General features: G+C 46.5%; 1 protein-coding gene across 1 annotated transcript in view; it reads left to right on the top strand.

Annotated features, from left to right (window-relative positions):
* The window catches only part of LOC125705351 (uncharacterized), an 89,981-nt gene that overhangs the window by 27,070 nt on the left and 39,518 nt on the right, over positions 1 to 23,393 (top strand). Inside the window, exons 8-9 of the mRNA XM_048971883.1 lie at positions 4,771 to 4,884; positions 5,496 to 5,615. Coding sequence (XP_048827840.1) covers positions 4,771 to 4,884; positions 5,496 to 5,615 — 234 coding nt within the window. The remainder of the gene's footprint in view (positions 1 to 4,770; positions 4,885 to 5,495; positions 5,616 to 23,393) is intronic.

Below are 23,393 nucleotides of genomic sequence, written 5' to 3'. Positions count from 1 at the left end.
TAACAGTTGGGTACACGACTCACATTCCGTCATGAACTCTGCCACTGGCACTGCAGTATGCAGGGGAGATATTCCTGCCGCGAGGGCAGGTCCTTCGACATGCTCATCGTCTAGAGAGCACAGCGAATATGTGACAGGCAGTCGGCTACCTGATTCTTAATGCCAGGCCGGTATGTCACATCATACTGAAAGCACATAAACCTCGTGGACCAGCGGGCAATTCTCATACCAGCTCGGTTCATGCCCATAGTGGCCAGTAGTGTCGTAATGCCTTGTGATTCGTTCTGAGAGTAAATCGCCGCCCCCACAAGAACGTTCTCCACTTTTCCACTGCCCATATGCATGCCAATGTCTCCTCTTCGACCGTAGAATACTTCCTCTCAGCTGGTGTCAGTGTGTGAGAAGCAAATGCCACAATTCTCTCACTACTATCAGGAAGCAGCTGAGTTAAAACTTCTCCTAGTCCGTAATCTGAAGCATCTGTAGTTACAAAGGCAGATAAATTTGGGCCAAAAATCGAGAGAGCTGGGCTATTCACAAGCATAACTTTCAGTTTTAGGAAACTGTCCAGAGCTTCATCAGTCCAGGTAAATTTGGCCTGGGCTCCAAGACAAAGAATATTTATCAAAGGCTCCACAACTGTAGCATAGTGTGGAACAAACTTTCTGAACCATGAAGTAAGACCCAAAACGGAAGGCAAAGCGGGCATGTCTCGAGCTGCTGGGCCTCTGCAATAGCAGTGATATGACTGGGTGTAGGTCGCAGTCTTTCTTTGGAAATCACATGTCTGAAGTATGTGTTACTATGTTGGTTGAATTCGCACTTTTTCAGATTAAGCTGAAGTCCGAATTCAGTGAAACGTTGTAAAGCTTCTTTAAGGTGCTTATCATGATCGGTTTGTGATGCACCATGCACTATGACATCGTCCAAGTAGTTGGGAACTCCTGGAAGGTCCTTAAGTACAGTCTGCATCATTTTCTGAAAGCAAGATGGTGCCAACGCCAGACCACAGGGTACCCGGGTAAACCTGAACAGGCCATCGTGCGTCATGAATGCAGTAAGGCGTCTGCTCTCTTCAGGAAGTGGCAGCTGGTGATATGCTGACCTCAGATCAGTCTGTGAAAACACTGTTGCACCACTGAGCTTTGTGAGCAGGTCTTCTATGTGAAGCAGAGGGTGGCAATCCATGATTACGCTTTTGTTAGGCTCCCGTAAATCGACACACAGTCTAATTCCTCCACCCTTTTTGATTGTGACGACTATGGGGAAACCCATGGGGAAGCATCTGTTCTTTCAATGACTCCAGATTCTGGAGAAGTTCAAATGATACTTCGTCTCAATTTTTGTCATACTGGCCTCAGTATCTCATCCACCTGTACTCGATGAACAAAACCTTTCACACAGCGTAACAGTGTAGTTTGTTCAGTCCCCATCTCACCCACTGACGCGGTAGGTTTCATCATTGTCCCTCCAACAATTTGGCATTTCAGCCCTCTGATCAGGTCCATGCCTAACAATGGTGACCCACTCTCCAAAATATAAAACATGGTTGGGTATTTCACCTCCTCATAGGAGACGGATGCAGCCAGACACCCCAGTACAGATAACGGCTCCTTTGCATATGTAACTAACCTAAGCTGTGGCTGCGTCAGTGGGCAGGCAGGAAAATGTCTCCTGTAAATTGACTCGGGTGGGATAGATACTGATGAGCCTGTATCCACAATCAGCGTCACCATCTGAGATTGACCAGCTGATGTTTCGATTTCTACATTCCAATGTATTTTATCAGCAAAAGGATTGGTTTCCATGCAAAGAACAGTAAGTTCAGGAATAATGACTTCACGTACCTCTTTAACAGCTGATTTGCAAACTCTCCTGTTTCCTGGTCCTGTTTTAGCAGACTGGTACTGCTGCTGGCATGACTTCCCTCGCTCATCACGGCTGAGTTTAGCGGCTATGGTTTATATAGCAGCTGCCGGAGCCGCAAGCAAAGTAGCAGTTTTTAGGGCCGATTCCAACTGCGTGGCTAATGCTACTGCTTCGTCTAAACTAATATCCGTTTTCTTCAGTAGTTCCTTCTTCACTGCCTGTTCATAGGCTCGCTCCACCAATTGATCTCTCAGCATGTCACCTTCATTAGCATCAAAGTTACAGTTCACAGCTAGCTCGCATAGTGCCGCCATGTACTGATTCACCGATTCCTCTGGTCGCTGTGCGCCTTGACGAAATGCATGTCGGTTAGCCAGCATATTAACTTTCGGCACAAAGTGATTTTCCAGCGCCCTCCAAGCTGCCGCATAAGTCATACCTCTATCCGGTAATGTATAGAAAATATGTTGCTCTTCCATGCCCCGACAATGCAGTAGTGTGGCATGGAGCCTAGTATCTGGGCAATTATCAACAGTAGCTTTAATAACTAATTTAGTGTGTTAAGTAAGTAGGATAAGTAGGTAAGGAGGATTTAGCTACTAATGATTTCACACTGAGCAGTAAGACTGCAGTTTTTTCTGTGTTAAGTTTTAGAAAGTTATCCTGCATCCAAAGCTTTAAATGTGTGATGCAATCAGTAAGTGTATTGGGAAGGGAGTCAGTGGAGGTGTGTGTAGTAATATATAACTGAATATCATCAACATGGCAGTGAACATTAAGGCCATATCTGCAAATGATCTGACCAAAGGTGAGGATGTAGATTAGGAAGAGGAGGGACTGGAATGGCTGGTATAGTGTGTTACCATTAAGAAAGGCATGTAGCTGTGTGGCTACAACTCTTTCCATCACTTTAGCCAGGAAGATTAGAGGTCAATAGCTTGAGAGAGATGATTGATCAAACTCAGGTTTCTTGAGTACAGGAGTAACTGCAGCAGCTTTGAGAGAAGAAGGGACAGAGCTGGAAGGGAGACGTGTTTATCAGTGACCCTATTGGAGAATTGATTATAGAAGAACATGCTTTAAGTAGAGGTGTAGGTGTTTGGTCAAGCTATCAACAGGCATAAAAGTAGTACAGGCAAGGTTAAAGGGGGAGAATGATTGAGAAGTAGGAGCGGGGCCGGTTCTAGACAGGCATATATGAGGGGGCAGACAGAAATGTGAGGGGGGCACATGGTGGCGACGGAGGCGGGAAAGGGGCGGGGTGGTGCTGGGGGTGGGGGTGCTCTGGATAACTGTCTTTCTCATGTAATTGGATTGCACTTTGTCAGGCTTCTACCCTAAGACCTGTCCAACTTGGGTGTCCCACCTGAAGGCTGAGCTTCTGCTGGTGTAGCTCTTAGGGTCACTGAGGTACGCAAACCCCCTGACCACGGTAAGGTGGCAATCCCTCAGGGGGAAACTGAATAATAAAACAACAAACAATAAAATAAAATATTCCTCATCAGATTAAAACAACTAAAAACATGACATTTGTCTTAATTTGATGGCCTATATCACACATATTTGAACCCAACAAAACCCTTCTCACTATTGCCAATATTAACAAAACTAAAAAGGGTAGTCAAAGTTATAAAAAAGAAAAAAATCAATCAAGTCTTGAAAAATAAAACTGAAAAATAGAATAAAAAAAATAAAATAAAGAATAAAATTAAATATCCATCCAGATCTTTACAACCAACAACATAAAAATGTATGTAAATTTGATGACCTAATTCTCAAATAAATTTGCAAAATAAAGAATAAAATAAGACCTCTCTATATAGCCAATATGTACAAAACTAAAAATGGTCGGCATAGTAATTTAAAAAAAAAAACAATTCACCATGTCTTTTCATACATTTCTCAAACTAATTTGCAGAACACAACTGATTTAGAGCAGAACATTTGAACCTTTTTCTTCTTTTTTGTCTTTTTGTCTTGTTTTAAGCTTGTTTGGTTTGCAGGCAACTGAACTGTTTGCAACTGAACAGCTCCACTCTCCTTCTCCTCCATCCACTCCATCCTACCACTTCTCATACACTAACGTATAACATGTATGGTGCGGATGGATATCCTAATCCTACCCCTCCTCATACACTAACGTATAACATGTATGGTGCGGATGGATATCCTAATCCTACCCCTCCTCATACACTAACGTATAACATGTATGGTGTGGATGGATATCCTAATCCTACCCTCCTCATACAGTAACGTATAACATGTATGGTGTGGATGGATATCCTAATCCTACCCCTCCTCATACGCTAACGTATAACATGTATGGTGCAGATGGATATCCTAATCTTACCCCTCCTCATACTACGTGTAACCTGTGTAGCTGGAGTTTGGTTCCTTGTTAATGTAACCTTTTCCTGATGTAAATGTTACTTGTTTTGGCCCCTCACCTTCCAATGGGGCCCCAGCTCCTGATCCCTGTGTGTCCCTCATACCCTGGAATATCAGAGAAGGCCTGACTGCAGCCCATCGCTCTGCCCATCATATGTGCTCATTGGCGTCACACTTATCCACTTACCTGGATGGAATCATAGAGGCTGATTGGCTCATTTGGTTCCCCTATGAATGTGACTTTATAGCTGTTTGGAAGCATGATTTAGGGTGAATAATGTCTCCCAGCCAAACACCCTCACTGACTTTTCATGACCCTTATTAATCTGCTTCCTAACCTGTGTGACTCTATGGGTTAGAACTTAACCGCAGGCTGATCCTGCTCTCTGATCCTTACTTACATGTTATTTTAGAAAAAAGCATCTGATACACAAATGAACCACTGAATACATTTGCTTTTTCTTGTGTCTAACATTAATTACTTGTTGACTGACTATTCTTATCTCATTACAGGTTCTTTCATTGAGTTGTTAGCTAAATTTTCCCCAACTCCAGCTCAGAAAGCAGCATTTGGAGTAATGTTGGGTGGAATCACATTTGTATACATCTTTTTCATTATATGCCAAAGTGAGTATGTTTATAAATGGATTTCAGGAATATTGGACTAGAATTATACATAGACATTTATTTTCCGCTTTGTATTCAAACACAGAAATGTGTAACAATTTACATAATTTAAATATTTATAATGCAATATCTGTTTTGTTCACTGTTAATCTGTATCCATGGGGCAGCACAGCGGCTCAGTGGTCAGCACTGCTGCCTGACACCTCCAGGGTGCTGGTTTGAGTCCCACGCATCTATGTCTGTATACAGTCTGCATGTGCTCCCCATATCATGTGGGTTTCCACCAGTTACTCCAGTTTCCTCCAGCAGCCCACAGTCTCCCACTCAGGTTAATTGGTGTCTGTAAATTGCCCATAGTATGTGAGCTTGGCTCAGCCTGTGCATTAAAGCCCCCCCCAGCCCCCTGGGTTACCTTTTATCATTCTGTTTATATCTTCAAATTGTTTTTCTTTTTTTTACCACAGTGTCTGACATAGGATTTAACCCCTTATCCCCCAGCTGACAGGGTTGTGCAGAGCAGCGCCTTAAACACAGGACACTCAGCACATTTGTTCTATATTCTCTGTCTGAAATGAATTTTATGTTCACTAACTGTTTTCTTCTCGTTTCAGTCGCCTTTGTTGTGGTTTTGGCAAAATATTCAGAAGACAGTGAAAAAGTACAGAAAATACTTGAGTATGTGGGTGGAATAACTGAAATTATATTTCTGCTCATCTCGGTCTCATCCATCAGTAAGTCTGTATAAGTTCCCATATGTGCTGTTAGCATGTTCTTCCCATGTTTGCACTGGATCCCTTCATGCAGGGGCGTCATGCACCTTTTTTCGGGGGTGCAGCTTCATGTGCAAGATACACTCACTGGCCACTTTATTAGGTTCACCTGTTCAAATGCTGTTTGAAGAAAATATCTAATCAACCAATTATATGTCAGCACATTAAATTATATGTATAGCACATTGTATAAAATCATGCTGATACATGTAATGTTCACATCACACACCAGAATGGGGAGGAAAGGTGATTTATGTGACTTTGTTCGTGGCATATGTTTGCTGGTGCCTGGCGTGCTAGTATTAGTATTTCAGAAATTGCTGATCTGCTGGGATTTTCACACACAACCATCCTAGAGTTCACAGAAAATGGGCTGAACAAGAAAAAACATCCAGTGAGTCGGCGGTTTTCTGGATGAAAATCCCATGTCGGTTCTTTACAAACTTTAGTGCTGAAAAGGACCTTTTATTGATTTTAAGTGACTGGCAGAGTGATAATAAGCTGGTTGTTCAAAATATTACTACATACTTGTAAGTTGTTTTCAAACACAAATAAACCAAAAGCGCAGTTCACTTAAAACCGAGCTGGAAAGAGCCGTTTACTTCTAATATATTACTGCTTGTCATGCCCGGCTCGTCCGCTCCTCGTGTGTGCCACGCCCCCTGATTACCCACGTGTATTTCCCTGATCGTCTCCAGCTTTGTCTAGTTACTTTGATTAGTCCTGTGTATTTTAAGTCCTGGTCTCCCCGGTTTCCCTTGTCCGTCATTGATGTTTGTAAGCGTGAGCTGTTTCCCGGTCCCCGTCTCCGTAATAAACTCGCGTTTGCCCCGTATTCTGGCTTCCTGCTTCCTGCTTGCCCGCACGATCGCCGCTCTCGCTTCTGCCGCCCGTGACACTGCTAATATAACAAACTCAAGCTATTTCTCTATTTCTGAGCAATAGTTGCACCGGAGTTATTGTATAACAAATTTAAGTATAATGGAATGGAACAGAAAACATATTAATAAGATAAGAAAAAACTTTATTTATCCCGAGGGAAATTCTTTTGTCATATACATGCTCAGTGCAACAAGAGGAATAAAGGTAAAGTAAAGAGTTTAAAGGGAACAGAAGTAATAGTAATAGAAGTAACCGTGCAAATAACTATGAGTAATACTTTGTATTATAACTATATAAATACTCATACTCTTTACAAAATAAAAAAAAGCTATAAGCTATACGTGGTAATGAAAAGTGACTGAGTGTTGTGAATAATTGAGATAGCAGCATGTGATGATGGGATAAAACAAACATTCAATACCAAACAGATGAGTAATATTGCACAATCCAAATAAGGATTAATGACAGTTCTGAAAAAGATCACCTACAAAATGAGGAAGAGTTATACAGTCTTATTGCCACAGGTAGAAAGGATTTCCTGTGGCGTTCGGTTCTACATTTGGAGGCAATTAGTCTTTTGCTGTGGGAGCTCTGATGACCCATCATGGCTGCGTACATGGGGTGGGAGGGGTTGTCCATGATACTGAGAAGCTTTTTCAGCATTCTCCTCTCAGACACCTCCGCCAGGTTCTCCAGTCTGACCCCCAGGACAGAACCAGCCTTTTTAATCAGCTTGTTCAGCCTGTTGGCATCAGCTGCCTTCACCCCATTGCCCCAGCACACAGCTGCAAAAAACACTGCACTCTCCACCACAGAGTGATAGAACATAATCAGCATTTTCCTACAAACATTGAAAGACCTGAGCCTCCTTAGTAGGTAAAGCCGGCTCTGCCCTTTCTTGAAAACAGTATCTGTGTTCTTGGACCAGTCCAGCTTACTGTCAATGTGAACCCCCAGGTATCTGTAATCCTCAACCACCTCAACATCTGTTCCTCTGATGGTGACAGGGGTGGAAAGAGGAGCCTGCTTCCTAAAGTCCACAACCAGTTCCTTTGTTTTTGTGATGTTTAGCTGTAAATGGTTCAGCTCACACCACTCAACAAAGCTGTCCCCCACACTCCTGTATTCATCCTCCTGTCCGCCCCTGACACAGGCCACAATGGCAGAGTCATCAGAGAATTTCTGCAGGTGACACGACTGAGACCTGTACCTGAAGTCAGACGTGTAGAGGGTAAAGAGGAAGGGAGATAGGACAGTCCCCTGTGGCGCCCCCGTGCTGCTCAGGATGCTATCAGAGCAGCAGTTCTTCAGCCGGACATGCTGTGGTCAATTTGTTAGATCGTCCGTAATCCAGGCTACCAGTGGGGCGTCCACCTGCATTTTCCGTGAGCTTATTCCCCAGCAGTGATGGTCTGATTGTGTTAAAGGCACTGGAGAAGTCAAAAAACACGACCCTCACAGTGTTTCCAACAATGTCCAAATGAGAATAAGCCTGGTTCAGCAGGTAGATGATTGTGTCCTCCACGCCGATGTGGGGCCGGTAAGCGAACTGTAGGGGGTCCAGCCAAGGCTCCACCAGCAGCCGCAGATGTTTCAGGATAAGTCTCTCCAGCGCTTTCATGACATGTGAAGTCAGAGCCACTGGCCTGTAGTCGCTGGGGGTCGAAAGGTGGATCTTTTTGGGGACAGGAACCAGACAGGATGTCTTCCAGAGTGACGGGACCCTCTGCAGTTTCAGACTCATATTGAATATCAGATGTAGAACTCCACACAGCTGGGCAGCACAGCACCTGAGGGCCCTGGGACTGATGCCATCAGGACCTGCAGCTTTACTGGGCTGAAGTCTACACAGTTCCCTTCTGATGTCATCTGCTGAGAGGGACAGAGAGAGACAGTCTATGGGGGCAGGAGACGGGGTAGGAGAATGGAGAAGGTGAGAAGAGCTGAGTGTGGGGAGAGGAGATGTAGGGGAGTCAAACCTATTGAAGTGCCGATTTAGGTTATTTGCACATTCCACGTCTCCATCCATCCCAACACCTCTGTTTTGTTTCAGGCCAGTAATGGCCCTCATTCCATTCCACACCTCCCTGGAGTTGTTTTCATGGAGTTTGCTTTCCAGCTTCCTCCTGTAGCAGTCTTTCCCCTCAGTAATCTTAAATTTAAGCTCCCTCTGTACCAGTCTCAACTGTTCTTTGTCACCATTACTGAAAGCTCTCTTCTTCTTGTTGAGTGTGGCTTTGATGTCTTTAGTTACCCAGGGTTTATTGTTGGGGAAGCAACGAACAGTTTTTTTGGGAACAACAGTGTCCACACAGAAGTTAATGTATTCTGTGATGCAGTCTGTCAGATTGTCTATATTGTCCCTATGGGAACTGCAAAGAACATCCCAGTCCGTTGCCTCAAAGCATCCCTGTAGAATCTCCTCTGTCTCCCTTGTCCATCTTGTCACAGTTTTCTTGACTGCAGGTTGTCTTTGTACGGCAGGTTTGTAAACGGGCTGAAGATGAACCAGGTTGTGGTCAGCCCTGCCCAGGGGAGGTAGAGAGATGGAGTTGTATGCCTCAGTAGCATTGGCATAGAACATGTCCAGTGTTTTATTGTCTCTGGTTTTGCAGTTTACATATTGCTTGAATGTTTGTAGATCAGTGGAGAGGTTTGTGTGGTTAAAATCACCCGTGACAGGGTGATTTTATTATGTCTAATACAATAAGAAATTAGGAACTCACAGCCGCATCGTACATTGACTGAATGGTATATTAGCTGACTAGAGTAGCCAGCTAACTAACTTATAGAAATACAGCGTTAGCACCTAATGCAACCCAAGCGTCTGCTTACCGAATCAGAACTGCATTGTAAACAAGTGAAATCCTGAAAGATAAGATAAGATAAGACAAGATAAGACAGGACTTTATTTATCCCACAGTGGGGAAATTTGTGTGTTAACACAGCTCCAGACAGATAGCAAGAAAGAGTTTACAAGAGTAAAGAATATAAAAAAATACAAGAATAAGAATACAAAATAAAAATAATATAAAAAAGATAGAGCACTAATACAATAGTAGTAATAATGCCTATGTGCACCCATACACTGTATGAAGTATGGGTAGTGGGTTGTGGAAAGTGCAAGTAATAATAAATATCAACTATTTAACTACTATATCTACAATTTACTACTGAGGTAGTGCTGGGTATTGGCATGTACATATATACACCCGTGCTATGCACCTACATCCATACATACATACATCCATACATTATATACAGATATCCCTCTACATATACGTAAACTGTAGATGCAGAAGCATAAACATACACATATACATGCACATGCCCATACCTCTACAAGGTGTGTTATGTATGAAGTGGTAGGTAATGGTGACCTTAGAGGTAGTTTCTGGTGACTCATGACATCATTGTGTTATAGAGTCTAACTGCTGTCGGGATGAATGATCTGCGAAAGCGCTCCTTCCTGCAGCGAGGGTGTATCAGTCTCTGACTGAAGGAGCTGCTCAGCGCACTCACAGTCTCATGCAGGGGGTGATGAGGGTTGTTCATGATGGATGTCAGCTTCGCTAACATCCTCCTCTCACCCACCACCTCCACAGTCTCCAGAGGGTATCCCAGCACAGAGCTTGACCTCCGCACCAGTTTGTCAATTTTGCTTCTGTCCCTTTCCGTGCATCCGCTCCCCCAGCAGGCCACTGCATAGAAAAGGGCGGATGCCACCACAGAGTCGTAGAATGTCCTTAACAGGGTCCTGCATACTCCGAAGGACCTCAGTCTCCTCAACAGGTAGAGTCGACTCTGGCCCTTCTTATACAGGACGTCCGTATTTGTAGTCCAGTCCAGTTTATTGTTGAGGTGAACACCCAGGTACGTGTAAGAGTCCACTATCTGAATGACTTTTCCCTGGATGCTCACCGGTGTTGGAGGGGGTGCCTTCCTCCTAAAATCAATGGCCATCTCCTTCGTCTTGCTGGCGTTGATTTGGAGAGCATTAGTCTCACACCAGCCGACCACTGATGACCCCCCTGTATTCATGATCGGTCCTGTCTGTGTTGGAGTTAGACTCCACCGAGTCCGTTGATGAGGAAAAGATGTACTCTGGAGGCGAAGGATAGTTGCACGTCAGCTCTCTTTATTCTCAGCACAGATTGCAATCCGGGAGCCACACTCAGATGCACAAAAGTACACACCAAGGGAAGCTCAGCTCCCTGTTGTCTGTATCTAACTTTTATACCCCGTTTAGGGCGTCTACTGTTCTTGTTGGTATCTTTCCAGTTGACGTAACATACAACTATTGTTCTGAGAATTCTGGCGTGAGTCTCCACTCTCTTCCTTTTCTCTTATCTTGTTATGTTCCCAATTTTGCAGCATCAGCTTAATGTCACCCTGACCCTATCCGTGTGCCTTCGGTTTTCCGAAAGTTACTGGCAGTACATGGCGGCCCAGCGCCCCCCTTCTCTTTCCTGCCTATGTTCCAGTTTGTTCCCATTTCTCAGAGTGACAAAGTTTAGCACAGGGCCTAGCTGCCTTCATCTGATACGCAACCGATGATGGTCGTATCATCCGAGAACTTTTGTAGATGGCACTGGTCCGAATTATAACGGAAGTCAGAGGTGTACATGCTGAACAGGAAGGGTGAGAGAACCGTGCCCTGTGGCGCGCCTGTGCTGCAGATTACCCTCTCAGACGCACAGTTGTGGAGCCTCAAATACTGCGGTCTGTTGGTTAGGTAGTCGATGGTCCATGCAGTCAGCTGCTTGCCTACACCGGCTCCCTCCAGCTTCCCTCTCAGTAGTGCAGGTTGGATAGTGTTGAAAGTGTTGTTTACTGTCTGTTGAAACTGTTGTTGTGTGTAGTTCCTGGCAATCAAGCGTAGTTTCGGTCTCCCTGAACTGTTGTTGTGTGTAGTTTCGGTCTCCCTGAAGGTGTTAATTAGGGGGCAGGGCTTACTGAGTTTAAATTGAAGGTGACATCGCCACAGACACAGGTGTCTGTGGCGGATAAAGGTAAACAGTCTAGTTGTTACTACTGCTTCTAAACCTTTCTCTCCTACTCTATCCTATCCTCTACTTCGCAATCTCTCACACCATCACTACAGACATGTGCCTTAGACGTATACCAGTACACTTATCTTTGAGACCTAGAATATCTCATCCAACATCCAGGCGCCGCACTCTCAGTAATCTTGTCTACCCTCCCATAACACCCCAGTCCCAGCGAAGCGTGTTGGGTGGCCTCTGGAATTGCCAGTCTGCTGTAAAGAAGGCTGATTTCATTTCCGCCCTTGCTTCACACCACTCTCTTGACTTTCTGGCTGACGGAGACCTGGATATCGCCTGAGAACTCGGCTACCCCGGCAGCTCTCTCCTCTGCTTATGCTTTCTCTCACTCTTCTCGCCAGACTGGCAGGGGCGGTGGCACAGGTCTATTGGTAACTCGGAACTGGTGCTACACGCCCCTCTCTCTGCCCCATCTCAACATTTCATCCTTTGAATTCCATGGAGTTGCTGTTACCTCTCCACTTGATATTCGGATCATTGTTGTCTACCGCCCTCCTGGCCCCCTAGGCTGCTTTCTGGAGGAGCTTGATACTCTCCTCAGTCTCTTCCCCACTGACAGCTCCTCTCTCATTCTCCTTGGTGACTTCAACCTACCCCATGACAAGCTCCCTTCTTCTGGTCTCCTCCCTTTTCTCGATTCCTTCTCTCTAACATCCAACAGCTCCTCTCCTACACACAAAGGAGGTAACGTCCTCGACCTGGTTTTCAGCCGCCCCTCTCCGGCTACTGACATCTCTTCTACTCCTCTACACATTTCTGATCACCACTTTGTATCCTTTACCATTGCCCTACCCGTCTTGCCCAATCCCAGTTTTCAACGTTTCCTCCCCACTCGACCAAACCTCCACTCTGTCTCCGCTTCTTCTGTTACTTCCTGCACACTGTCTTACCTTCCTGACCCTGACTCCTTTTCCTCCTTGGCACTGGAGTCTGCAACTGATACTCTCATCTCCTCACTTTACACATCCTTGGACAACCTCTGCCCGCTGTCTTCCAAACCAAGGAAAACTCGGCCTACTCCTTGGCTTTCAGCTGCATTACGTACTAACCGAAGAGAATTGCGGGTAGCTGAGAGGACGTGGAAGAAATCTAAGCTTGATGCAGATCTGTCTTCCTACCGTACTCTGCTATCCAAATTCTCTATGGACGTGACTGCAGCTAAAACTGCCTTTTACAAAGACAAACTAGAATTATCCTCACGAGATCCTCGCAAACTCCATAACATCTTTTCGTTTCTTCTCAACCCTCCCCCTCCTCCTGCTCCTTCCTTCCTGACTGCTGAAGATTTTGCCAACTTCTTTGCCGAGAAGATTGACAGAATCTGTCAGACATTCTCTCCCTCATCCACTACACTACACACTAAGGATTTCCCTCCCCCCTCACTGGCCCAGTTTTCTGGTCTTACGGCAGATGAGATCATGAAAGTCATCTCATCTTCCAACCCTACCACCCGCCCACTTGATCCAATCCCTTCTGCATTATTTCAGACAATCGCTCTAGACCTTCTCCCCTTCATCACGACTATCATTAATGGCTCCATAACCTCCGGTCATGTACCAACAGCATTCAAAATAGCCAGGGTCATTCCCATCCTAAAAAAACCCACTCTAAATCCCTCAGACACTTGCAGCTACCGACCAGTATCGCTTCTTTCCTTCCTTTCAAAAATCCTCGAACGTACAGTCTACAACCAGCTTTCTCTCTATCTCTCTTGGCATTGGTGGCCTGGCCTGGCGCTGGCTGGCTTCCTACCTAGAAGGCCGAACATACCAAGTGACATGGAATGGATCCACATCTACTCCACGTTGTCTTTCCACCGGTGTCCCTCAGGGCTCGGTTCTTGGCCCTCTCCTATTCTCCCTCTACACTAAATCTCTTGGCGAAGTTATATCCTCACATGGCTTCTCCTACCACTGCTATGCCGATGACACTCAACTCATCCTCTCCTTCCCTCCCTCAGACACTCATGTCTCCACTAAGATCTCTACATGCTTGGCAGACATCTCATCTTGGATGACCACTCACCAGCTAAAACTCAACACTAGTAAAACTGAGCTGCTTTACATCCCGGCTGACTCATCCCCCCTCCAGGACCTTGCGATCTCTTTCGACAACTCCCTGATCCGTCCTTCGGTTTCTGCTAGAAACCTTGGAGTTACCATAGATGATCGGTTGTCATTTTCCTCACATATCGCCAGTCTTTCTCGCTCTTGTCGGTTTCTCCTCTTTAACATCAGGAGGATACGTCCATTTCTTTCCACTCAGGCTACCCAGATACTCGTCCAGTCCCTCGTCATCTCACGCCTTGACTACTGTAACTCGCTTCTAGCGGGTTTACCACTGAGCGCCATCCGTCCCCTCCAACTGATTCAGAATGCAGCTGCTCGTCTTGTTTTCAACCTTCCCAAGTTCTCCCACACCACTCCTTTGCTGCGCTCCCTCCACTGGCTTCCTGTAGCTGCACGCATCAGATTCAAAACACTGATGCTGGCATACAAAGCCAAAAATTCTCTGGCACCATCCTACCTAAAGGACCTCATCACACCACGCTCTGCACCACGATCTCTCCGATCCTCCAGCACTGCTCGACTGGTCCCTCCTCCCCTCAAGGCACAAGGAAGACACGCATCTCGGCTCTTCTCTGTCCTGGCACCTAATTGGTGGAATGAACTCCCCCTAGATGTCCGAACAGCTGAATCCTTGACTGTCTTCAAGCGACGACTCAAAACATTTCTTTTTCAGAAATACTTGACGTAGAACTTCTATATTCTTTCTCGACTCTTATTCTGGTGTGTTTTAAAAAAAAAAAAAAAAAAAAAAAAAATTGCACTACTCAATGGAGTTCTCAGAGATAGTATTCATAGCTTGGGTCCTTATTGAGCTAGCATCGGAAATTCATTGCAGAGTCTCAAAGCACTTATGTAAGTCGCTCTGGCTAAGGGCGTCTGCCAAATCCTGTAAATGTAAATGTAAATGTAAATGAAAGCACTGGAGAAGTCAAAAAACATGACTCTCACAGTGCTCCCTGCCTGCTCTAGGTGAGAGAGAATTTGTTGCAACATGTAGATGACAGCATCATCCACCCCGATTCCAGACCGGTATGCGAACTGCAGGGGGTCAATTGCTGAGCTCACCAGTGGGCGAAGGTGGTGCAGGATGAGCCTCTCCAAGGTCTTCATCAAATGAGAAGTCAAGGCCACAGGTCTGAAATGGTTGGGCTCCTTGGGGTGTGCAATTTTCGGCACCGGGATGACACAGGAAGTCTTCCACAGTTCAGGAATCCTCTCCAGACTCAGGCTCAGGGTGAAGATATGCTGGACCACCTGACAGAGCTGGTCTGCACAGTCCCTGAGAAGTCTGGCACAGATTCCGTCAGGACCTGCTGCCTTCCTTGACTTCATCCTCTTGAGCTGGCACCTCACCTGATCGACTGTGAGGCAGATGTCAGGCTGGACTGGGTTGGGGGATGGGGCTGGCTTACATGTGGGTAGATATGTAGATGGGGGTGGAACTGGGTGGTGGTGTGAGGAGAGTCAGGTAATAATGGGATTTCACCAGGACGGAGGGGGGACAGCATAACGAGGGGAGTAGATGGAAGCTGGGGGGTGGGGGAGGTGGTTGATCTGTTGAAAAAAAGATTCAAGTCGTTGGCCCACCTCTGGTCAGCAGACACTGTGGCTCCTCCAATGTCTTTGAAGTGTCCAGAGATTTTTTTCATGTTCCTCCAGACTTCTCTGACATTGTTTCGTTGGAGTTGGTTTTCCATCTTCTTCCTGAAGTGCTTCTTGCCATCTCGGATCTTATATTTGAGATCCTTTTGAACTCTCCTCAGCTTTTCTATGTCACCAGATCTGAAGGCTCTCTTCTTCACATTCAGCAGAGCCTTCAGTTCTGGAGTCACCCACGGTTTATTGTTAGAGAAACACCGTACCTTCTTGGTAGGCACAGTATTCTCAACACAGAAGTTTATGTAGTCCGTGACACAGTGGGTGAGGGCATCAATGTCCTCACCATGAGGCCTGCAGAGTTCCTGCCAGTCCGTGCATTCAAAACAGTCTCTCAGGGCCTCACTGCATTCCTCAGACCAGAGCCTTATTACCTTCCTAGTTGGGGGTTTCCTTTTCACCATAGGGGTGTAAATAGGTTGAAGGATGACCAGGTTGTGATCTGAGTGGCCAAGCGGGGGGAGGGGTGCTGCGCTGTAAGCCTGCTTTGTGTTGGCAAACAATTGGTCCAGGGTTTTGTTGTCCCTTGTGTGGCAGTCCACATACTGGGAGAAGTTAGGGAGAGTGGCAGGTAGTGAGGCATGATTGAAGTCCCCAGAGATAATAATGAGGGACTGCGGATGTGCCGTCTGTAGCTGTGAAATCGTGGAGTGAATGTGCTCACAGGCTGTTGTAGCATCGGCCGAGGGAGGGATGTAGACAGTCAGCACAATAACATGAGAAAACTCTCGGGCCAAGTGGTATGGCCGAACGCTAACTGCTAACAGTTCAATGTCTTTGGTGCAGCGCTGCTCCCTCTCGGTAATGTGACCCGGATTACACCATCTCTTATTGACGTACATTGCTAGTCCCCCACCCCTCCTCTTACCACTCTCCCTTGCGCTTCTGTCTGCTCTCACCAGTTGAAAGCCATCCAAATTTACAACAGAGTCCGGTGTGTGGTCCGTGAGCCAGGTCTCAGTGAACAGCAGGAGGCTGCAGTCTGGTTAGCGCCGTTAGCTCTTCCATCTTGTTGGGTAAAGATCTTACGTTACCCATGAGAATAGATGGAATGCTCGGTTTGTACCGTCTCCTTCTCTCCCGGTACTTCGCTCCAGCCCTGCATCCCCTCCTCCGACGCCGTAGTTCCTTCAGAATCTCTGGTCGCTCTTCCGGGAGTACCCTACTGTTGCGCAGCGCTAATAGCTGCTCCCTGCAGTAAACAGTGATATGGCTCACAGGTTCTCCCGATGCGGTGGTAAAAAGTCCAAAAAGGAGTAGAAAGCAAGCTCCTGCTCTCAAGAAACTTTGTGGGTCCATGTCGGATTGCAATTGAAAGTTAACACGACCACGAGATTCGGGAAGAAAAACTTAAAACAAACTTAAAAACAAGAAAAAAGAAAGAAACGAGCTGGGAGCTGAGGTAACCGGCTGCCTACCGTGGCGCCATATTGGGGGAAAAAAAAAAAAAAGTATTACCTGCAATAAATGTTGACGGTCTAATGAAGTCATGGAGGTTTCAAACGGCCTCAGGACAAACCCCTTTTGTAAGTGTCACGATCACGGCGGGGAGAGCGGCGATCCTGCGAGCAGGCGTGCACAGATCAGGCGAGACAGGCGAGAATCGGGGTAAACTAAGGTTTTAATTCGAGAACGCGGAGCAGGGAACATCAATCCACACTGAATCCACAACAAACTACAATGACGGACGGGGGGGTGACAGGTAAGACCAGGACTTAAATAAGACAAGACTAAGCAAAGCAATCAGACAAAGCTGGAAACAATCAGGGAAGCACACGTGGGTAATCAGGGGGCGTGGCACACACGAGGAGCCGACGAGCCGGGTATGACAGAACCCCCCCCCCCAAAGGCGCGATTCTCCGGGCGCGCCAGGGAGGAGGCGACGGACGGGACATGGAAAAAAATAACAAAGTCAACGAGAGACTGGAAACAGGACTGAAGCACAAAACAGCCAGAGACAGGACATAGGGCAGGACTTGACAGAGGATCAGGAAAGCAGACAGGCAGATCAGGAAGGGTGACACAGAAGGAACGGGCGGAACAAAGGGGCCAGGAGTGCTAGGCGGGTACACCGGGGAACAAGGAACAGAGACGGGCGGAACGAAAGGGCGAGGAGCAGAAAAGGGAGGGGCAAAGACAGGCGGGACAAAGGCAGGAGCGTAGGGAGACAAGGAGGGGGAACCAAGGGGAGCCCGAGGGAGACCCAGCGGGCGACGGGAGGCAGCCGGAGGGGCCGCAGGTGGCCGGGAGGCCGGAGCCGGAGAGGACCCCTGAGGGGCCGAGGAGACAGGGCAAGGGACAGATGCAGGGATGAAGGAGGGAGTCGGAGGGGAGACCAGGGAAGGGGACGAGGGAGCAGGAAGGGACCCTGGCGAGGGTAAAGAGAAGGGGGGAGCCGCAACAGATGGCGACGTTCGCCGACACGTGAGAGCAGGAGGACCTGAAGGCGACTGAGGAGCTGCCGTTGGGGAACCCGCAGGTGACTGGCGAGGACCTGGCGTAGGGAGCTAGGCAGGGTGACGAGGTAGCGAAGGGGGAGTCGCAGGCGACAGCCGACCAGGAGGGCCGGGACCCGCAGGCACCAACCTAGCCTTGACGCCCGCGAGCGAGGAAAAGCCAGGGGGCAGGGTGGGCGGGACCCCAGTCCGTAGTCTGTGCCCCCTCCCTTTACAGGACACAGACATAATTGCCCCTGCTCGGGGTCGTGTTCGCTGTGGTGATGGAGCAGGACGTACAAGGAGGATCCCCGAGGGGTCCCACTCTAGCTCCACTACCTCCACGGAGGGAGGAGCGGCGGTGGGGTTCTCCGGGACCTCCTCGGGGACCTGGGCAGAGAGAATTGGAGAGGGGTCAGGAACAGGAGTCACAAAGGGAGTGGGTTCAGGAATGGGGCCAGGGATCAGAGTCACAAGGGGAGTCACAGGGAGCGCCCCGGGCGTGGGCGCGGGAGCTGCAGGCAGGACAGAGGACTCGGGCATGGGTGCGGGAGCCGCAGGCAGAGGGGGCGCCTCGGGCGTGGGCGCGGGAGCTGCAGCAGGCAGAGGGAGCGCCTGCATAGGCGGCGGCTGCACAGGCAGCGAAGGAAGCTGTCCGGGCTGCGCAGGCAGCAGCGGCGGTGTCTGCGCAGGCTGCGGCGGTGGCGGCGGCGGCTGCACGGGTGCCGGAGCCGCAGGCAGAGGCGGCTGCACGTGCGCCGGAGCCGCAGGCAGAGGCGGCTGCGCCGGTGCCGGATCCGTCGGCAGAGGTGGTGGCTCTGGAGCGGGATCCACCGGCAGAGGCGGCTGCTCCGGCGCGGGGTCCGCAGGCGGTAGGAGCGGGGGGGGCTCCTCAGGCTCTGCGGTCGCAGCGAGCAGCGGAGACAGCTGCTCAAGCCACACCGCGGCCCAGTGTGTTCTCTGGACTAGTGAAGCTGCCAGGAGAGGCAACTTAACCGAGCTGGGGGCCATCAGGGTGATCGGGGAGCTCTCCCAATCCTCTTCCGGGAGAGACTCCAGGATGAGGGCACACGCCCCCAGTGCGATCGTCGGGGCGATCTTCGGTCCCTTCTTTCTCCTCCTCCGGCCTTTGGCAGTGGCGGGAGGCGGAGCTACATCCGCAAACACGGACGGCGGAAGACCTGGTCCTGGCTCGCGGGGAGCGACATAGCGCTCAGTCCGGGCTATCTGACGGAGACTCTCGCGCAGCTCCTCAGCCAAGCGCATGTCCAGGTCGAGGGATAGCTCATCGAGGGTCTCTCTGCTACGGCGGACGAGGTTCCACGTGGGGAGATCCTCTTTGATGCCGTGTCGGGACAGCCAGAACATCACCTGGTCTCCGAGGCGGATGTCATCCTCCTCGGAGATGGACTCTGCCTTCTTCCCCTGGTCCGTCATTCTGTCACGATCACGGCGGGGAGAGCGGCGATCGTGTGAGCAGGCGTGCACAGATCAGGCGAGACAGGCTAGATTCGGGGTAAACTAAGGTTTTAATTCGAGAACGGGGAGCAGGGAACATCAATCCATACTGAATCCACAACAAACCACAATGACGGACGGGGGTAACAGGTAAGACCAGGACTTAAATAAGACAAGACTAAGCAAAGCAATCAGACAAAGCTGGAAACAATCAGGGAAGCACACGTGGATAATCAGGGGGTGTGGCACACACGAGGAGCCGACGAGCCGTGTATGACAGTAAGCACTTGGACATTTTTTTCAAATACCTGCAATGATAATTTCAATGTTTCTACTAGATAGAGGTGAAGCTCCTGAACAAAATGAGCCCTCATTTGTAAAAATTGACCTACCGAGCCCCAAGATAACCGAAATTGAAGTTGCAATGATCTGATCTGTGATCTAACCCTAACCCTAACCCTAACGAGATGACTTTTCATTACCCCAGGCTGAGCATCTGGTCGAGTGTTTTGCTTCTTTTTAGGAGGCATCTGTAAAAAAATTCAGTGCATGAGACACTATAAAAAAATATACATAATTAATCAATGATTATTGCTTTGCTCTTAATAATTGGTAATTAGTAGCCTTGGTATATATTTGGTAGGTTGTTTTGTCAAACTTATTAAGCAGGTGCTGGCACTGTAGCTAATATATTACAAAGGTGTAAGCTGACAAAAAATTAAATATTCATAAACTTTCACCAAGAATATAGAAAATTGCACATCCCACAAACCGGCTTATCAAATCACAAGTTCTTCACTTCAGACTTCACAGAATGTTAAATAACAACATACTGTAATATCCTAAATACCTTTTAATGTATCCTGAAGTCCAGTTGGGTATATTTGAAGGAGTCCAAATCGAGCAAAATGTGGAAAATGTCGTAACTTCGTGAAACTCTGACGAACATAAAAATTTCTAAAATGAGGCTAGAATATGGGATTTTTCAGACGTCATATCAAAGAATTCCCCAGGAATACCACCTGCAAGCCAATGAAAATGCCATATTTTGATGCTAGCTCAAAATGCGTCTGCGATATACCGCACACAGGTGACCATGGAGAAAATGGCCGCTGCTGATCGGGGGATTCCCAAGTGCCTACTGTACCTTTAGATAATGTGGGCAGAAGGCAGTTGGCATGCTAATCAAACCTAAAGCTATCGATTTACACATATATCGAGGAGTCATCTCAGGGTAATGAGTTTAAATCACTAAACACATTGCATGAGAAACCATAGCTTCTGTGCACTTCTAAGTTAGTAAAACACAGTTTATCCCGGACCCCTTACAAACGCGACCTACCCGTTTAATATCCAAACTCGCTTTTTCCCACCAGAAACACCGTACCGCGCTACCACTAGAGGGCGCCTTTGCACTATTTAAAATAATTTAATCAAGTGCTTTCCAACTCCGTCACATACGCAGGTACATGGAATAGAACAGAGACACCCGCACACAGTATTGCAACATCTCATCACTGCACATACTCCTGGACGTTCTGGGTTGTGGTTTGGGTCCCATATCTGTATTAGGGGGTCTGCCAAAAATTATTTCAAATGTGTTCATGTTAACCTTTGCTCTTACCCTGGTTCTTATATGCAGCAAAGCTACTGGCAGTGCCTTTACCCAGTTCAAGCCTGTATCTTCACAGCATTTTGCTAATTTGTTTTTCAAGGTGCCGTTCTCCCTTTCTACCGCCCCCCACTGGCAGGGTGGTATGCGCAGTGCTGTCTGAGATCAATGCCCAGACTCTCTCCCTCCTGCTTTAAAGCTTGGTTCACCAATGGAGGGCCATTGTCACTGCTGATCATCCCAGGGATTCCCCACTGTGGTATAATTTCTGTGAGCAGGACCTTTGCTGCTGCTCCTGTGTCTTGTTTGAATCACTTGACTAATATACAAGCAGACATATGCCTGCTACAAGAAACTCACTTGACAGAAGCCACAAGTCAGAAATTAAAAACCCCACAATTTAATCAAGTATATTTATCAACATATAACTCCAAAAAAAGAGGTGTCTCAATTTTAATAAACCAAAAAATTCAGTTCATGCATAATACAACTATCACCGACCCTGAGGGACGATATGTCATTATTAACATAACTATTAACAATACTAACTTAACTATTGCAAATATATATGGATTTAATACTAACGACTGTCTTTTTCCGCACATTTTTTCACGCATTATCAGACTTATCAGACTCTAAAATTATAATTGGAGGCGACTTTAACACAGTCATTAATCCCACTTTAGATACAGTGGAGCATCTACTGCTGTTAATTTCAGAAATTGTCACTCTACTGAAACACTGAAATAATACATGGATGAATTTGGTCTTTCCGACCACTGGCACCTAAAAAACTCAGCAAACAGAGATACTCACACTTTTCTCCACCCCATCAATCCTTCTCACGTATCAATTTTTTTCTAGCCAGCAATTCAGTCATACCAGATATCTTGGAGTCCGTAATCCATCCCATCATAATTACAGTAGTGACCATGCACCAGTAACACTCAATTTAAGCATTAAACAATTTAAACAACCCATGGCTAGATGGAGATTTAACACTTCTTTGTAAGATCCTGACTTTAACGTATTTTACACCAAAGAGTGGGCATCCTTCATGGAAATAAATGATTCTCCAGAATGTTCTCCTACAAACCTATGGGAAACAGCCAAAGCAGCACTAAGAGGTCAAATTATATCATACTCATCCTACAAGAAAAAAAGGAATAGGAACTCGGAAAAAAAAAACTCTAACTGGAAATCAAAGAGCTAAATGATGCAGTTATAAGAGACCCCAATGAGCAACTTTAATAGGAACTGTCCAACACTAAGCTACAACTTAACAGTATAATAAATAAAAAAAAACTCAATTATTATTGAGAGACTTAGACATGATAATTTTGAATATAATTACAAAACTGGGAAATATCTGGCAAATCAACTTAAACGGAATAAAGAAAAATTGCTTATTCCAGCCATTAAAGATGCAACAGGAAAAATCATTCCAGAAGAAATAAATGTTTTCAAACACTTTTATAAAAAATTGTATACCCCAGATAATGAACCGAACTTAATAGACATTAACTCCTTTTTCGGTAATATAGAATTACCCAAACTCAACATAAAACAAACAGATCAGTTGGACATGCCATTAACATTGTATGAATTTAATACAGCCCATAATAAAATGCCCAGCAATGAAGCTCCCGCAGCTGATGGCTTCCCTGTTGAATTATTCAAACATTTTTGGAAAATAATATCACCACTGTTTCTCAGAATGGTGCAACACATTAAATATAGTTCAACAGCTCCTTTACACATGAATACTGCTCTCATCTCCATACTGCTGAAACCCAATAAGGACCCATCTCTCTGCTCTAGTTATCGTCCCATATCACTACTTAATACAGATCTTAAAATCATCAGCAAAGCACTAGACTCCAGGTTAGAAATCGTAACTCCATCACTGACACACCCAGACCAACCCGGATTTATCAAAGGCAAGAATTCTGCAAATAACATGCGCAGATTATTCAACCTAATTAATGTATCTAGAAAAAACCAAAAAGAAACAGTAATATTACCATTTGAAAAGCATTTGACCGGGTAAACTGGAACTTTTTACTTGCAACACTACACAAATTTGGTTTTGGAGAATCATTTATTCATTGGGTACAGACATTGTACAGCTCACCAATAGCAGCAGTTGTTACTAATGCTATAACATCACAGAGTTTCACACTGCACAGGGGAACCAGGTGAGGATGTCCACTCTCACCATCACTTCTCGCCCTCTTCAATGAACCTCTTGCTGCTGCAATCAGGCTAAATAACATCACCAAAGGAATACAAACACTCAACACCCATCATAAGATTAGTCTCTGTGCCGTCGATATATTACTTTATCTGCAACAGCCTTTAAACTCTATAAATGAGATTATCACTCTAATTAATTCGTTTTCCAAAATCTCTGACTATGCTATAAATTGGACAAAATCAACAATTCTACCTATAATTGGTGACAAATTACACAATACTCTTCAAAACCTACCTTTTCAAATTACAATTGGTAACATCAAGTATCTAGGCATAAATATTTCAGCTAACCCATCAGAATCACT

The sequence above is a fragment of the Brienomyrus brachyistius genome, chromosome 12 (genome assembly GCF_023856365.1).
Source record: "Brienomyrus brachyistius isolate T26 chromosome 12, BBRACH_0.4, whole genome shotgun sequence".
NCBI lineage: Eukaryota > Metazoa > Chordata > Actinopteri > Osteoglossiformes > Mormyridae > Brienomyrus > Brienomyrus brachyistius.
Note: the sequence above shows the minus strand (reverse complement) of the source record. Positions and strands in the feature narration are given on the sequence as shown.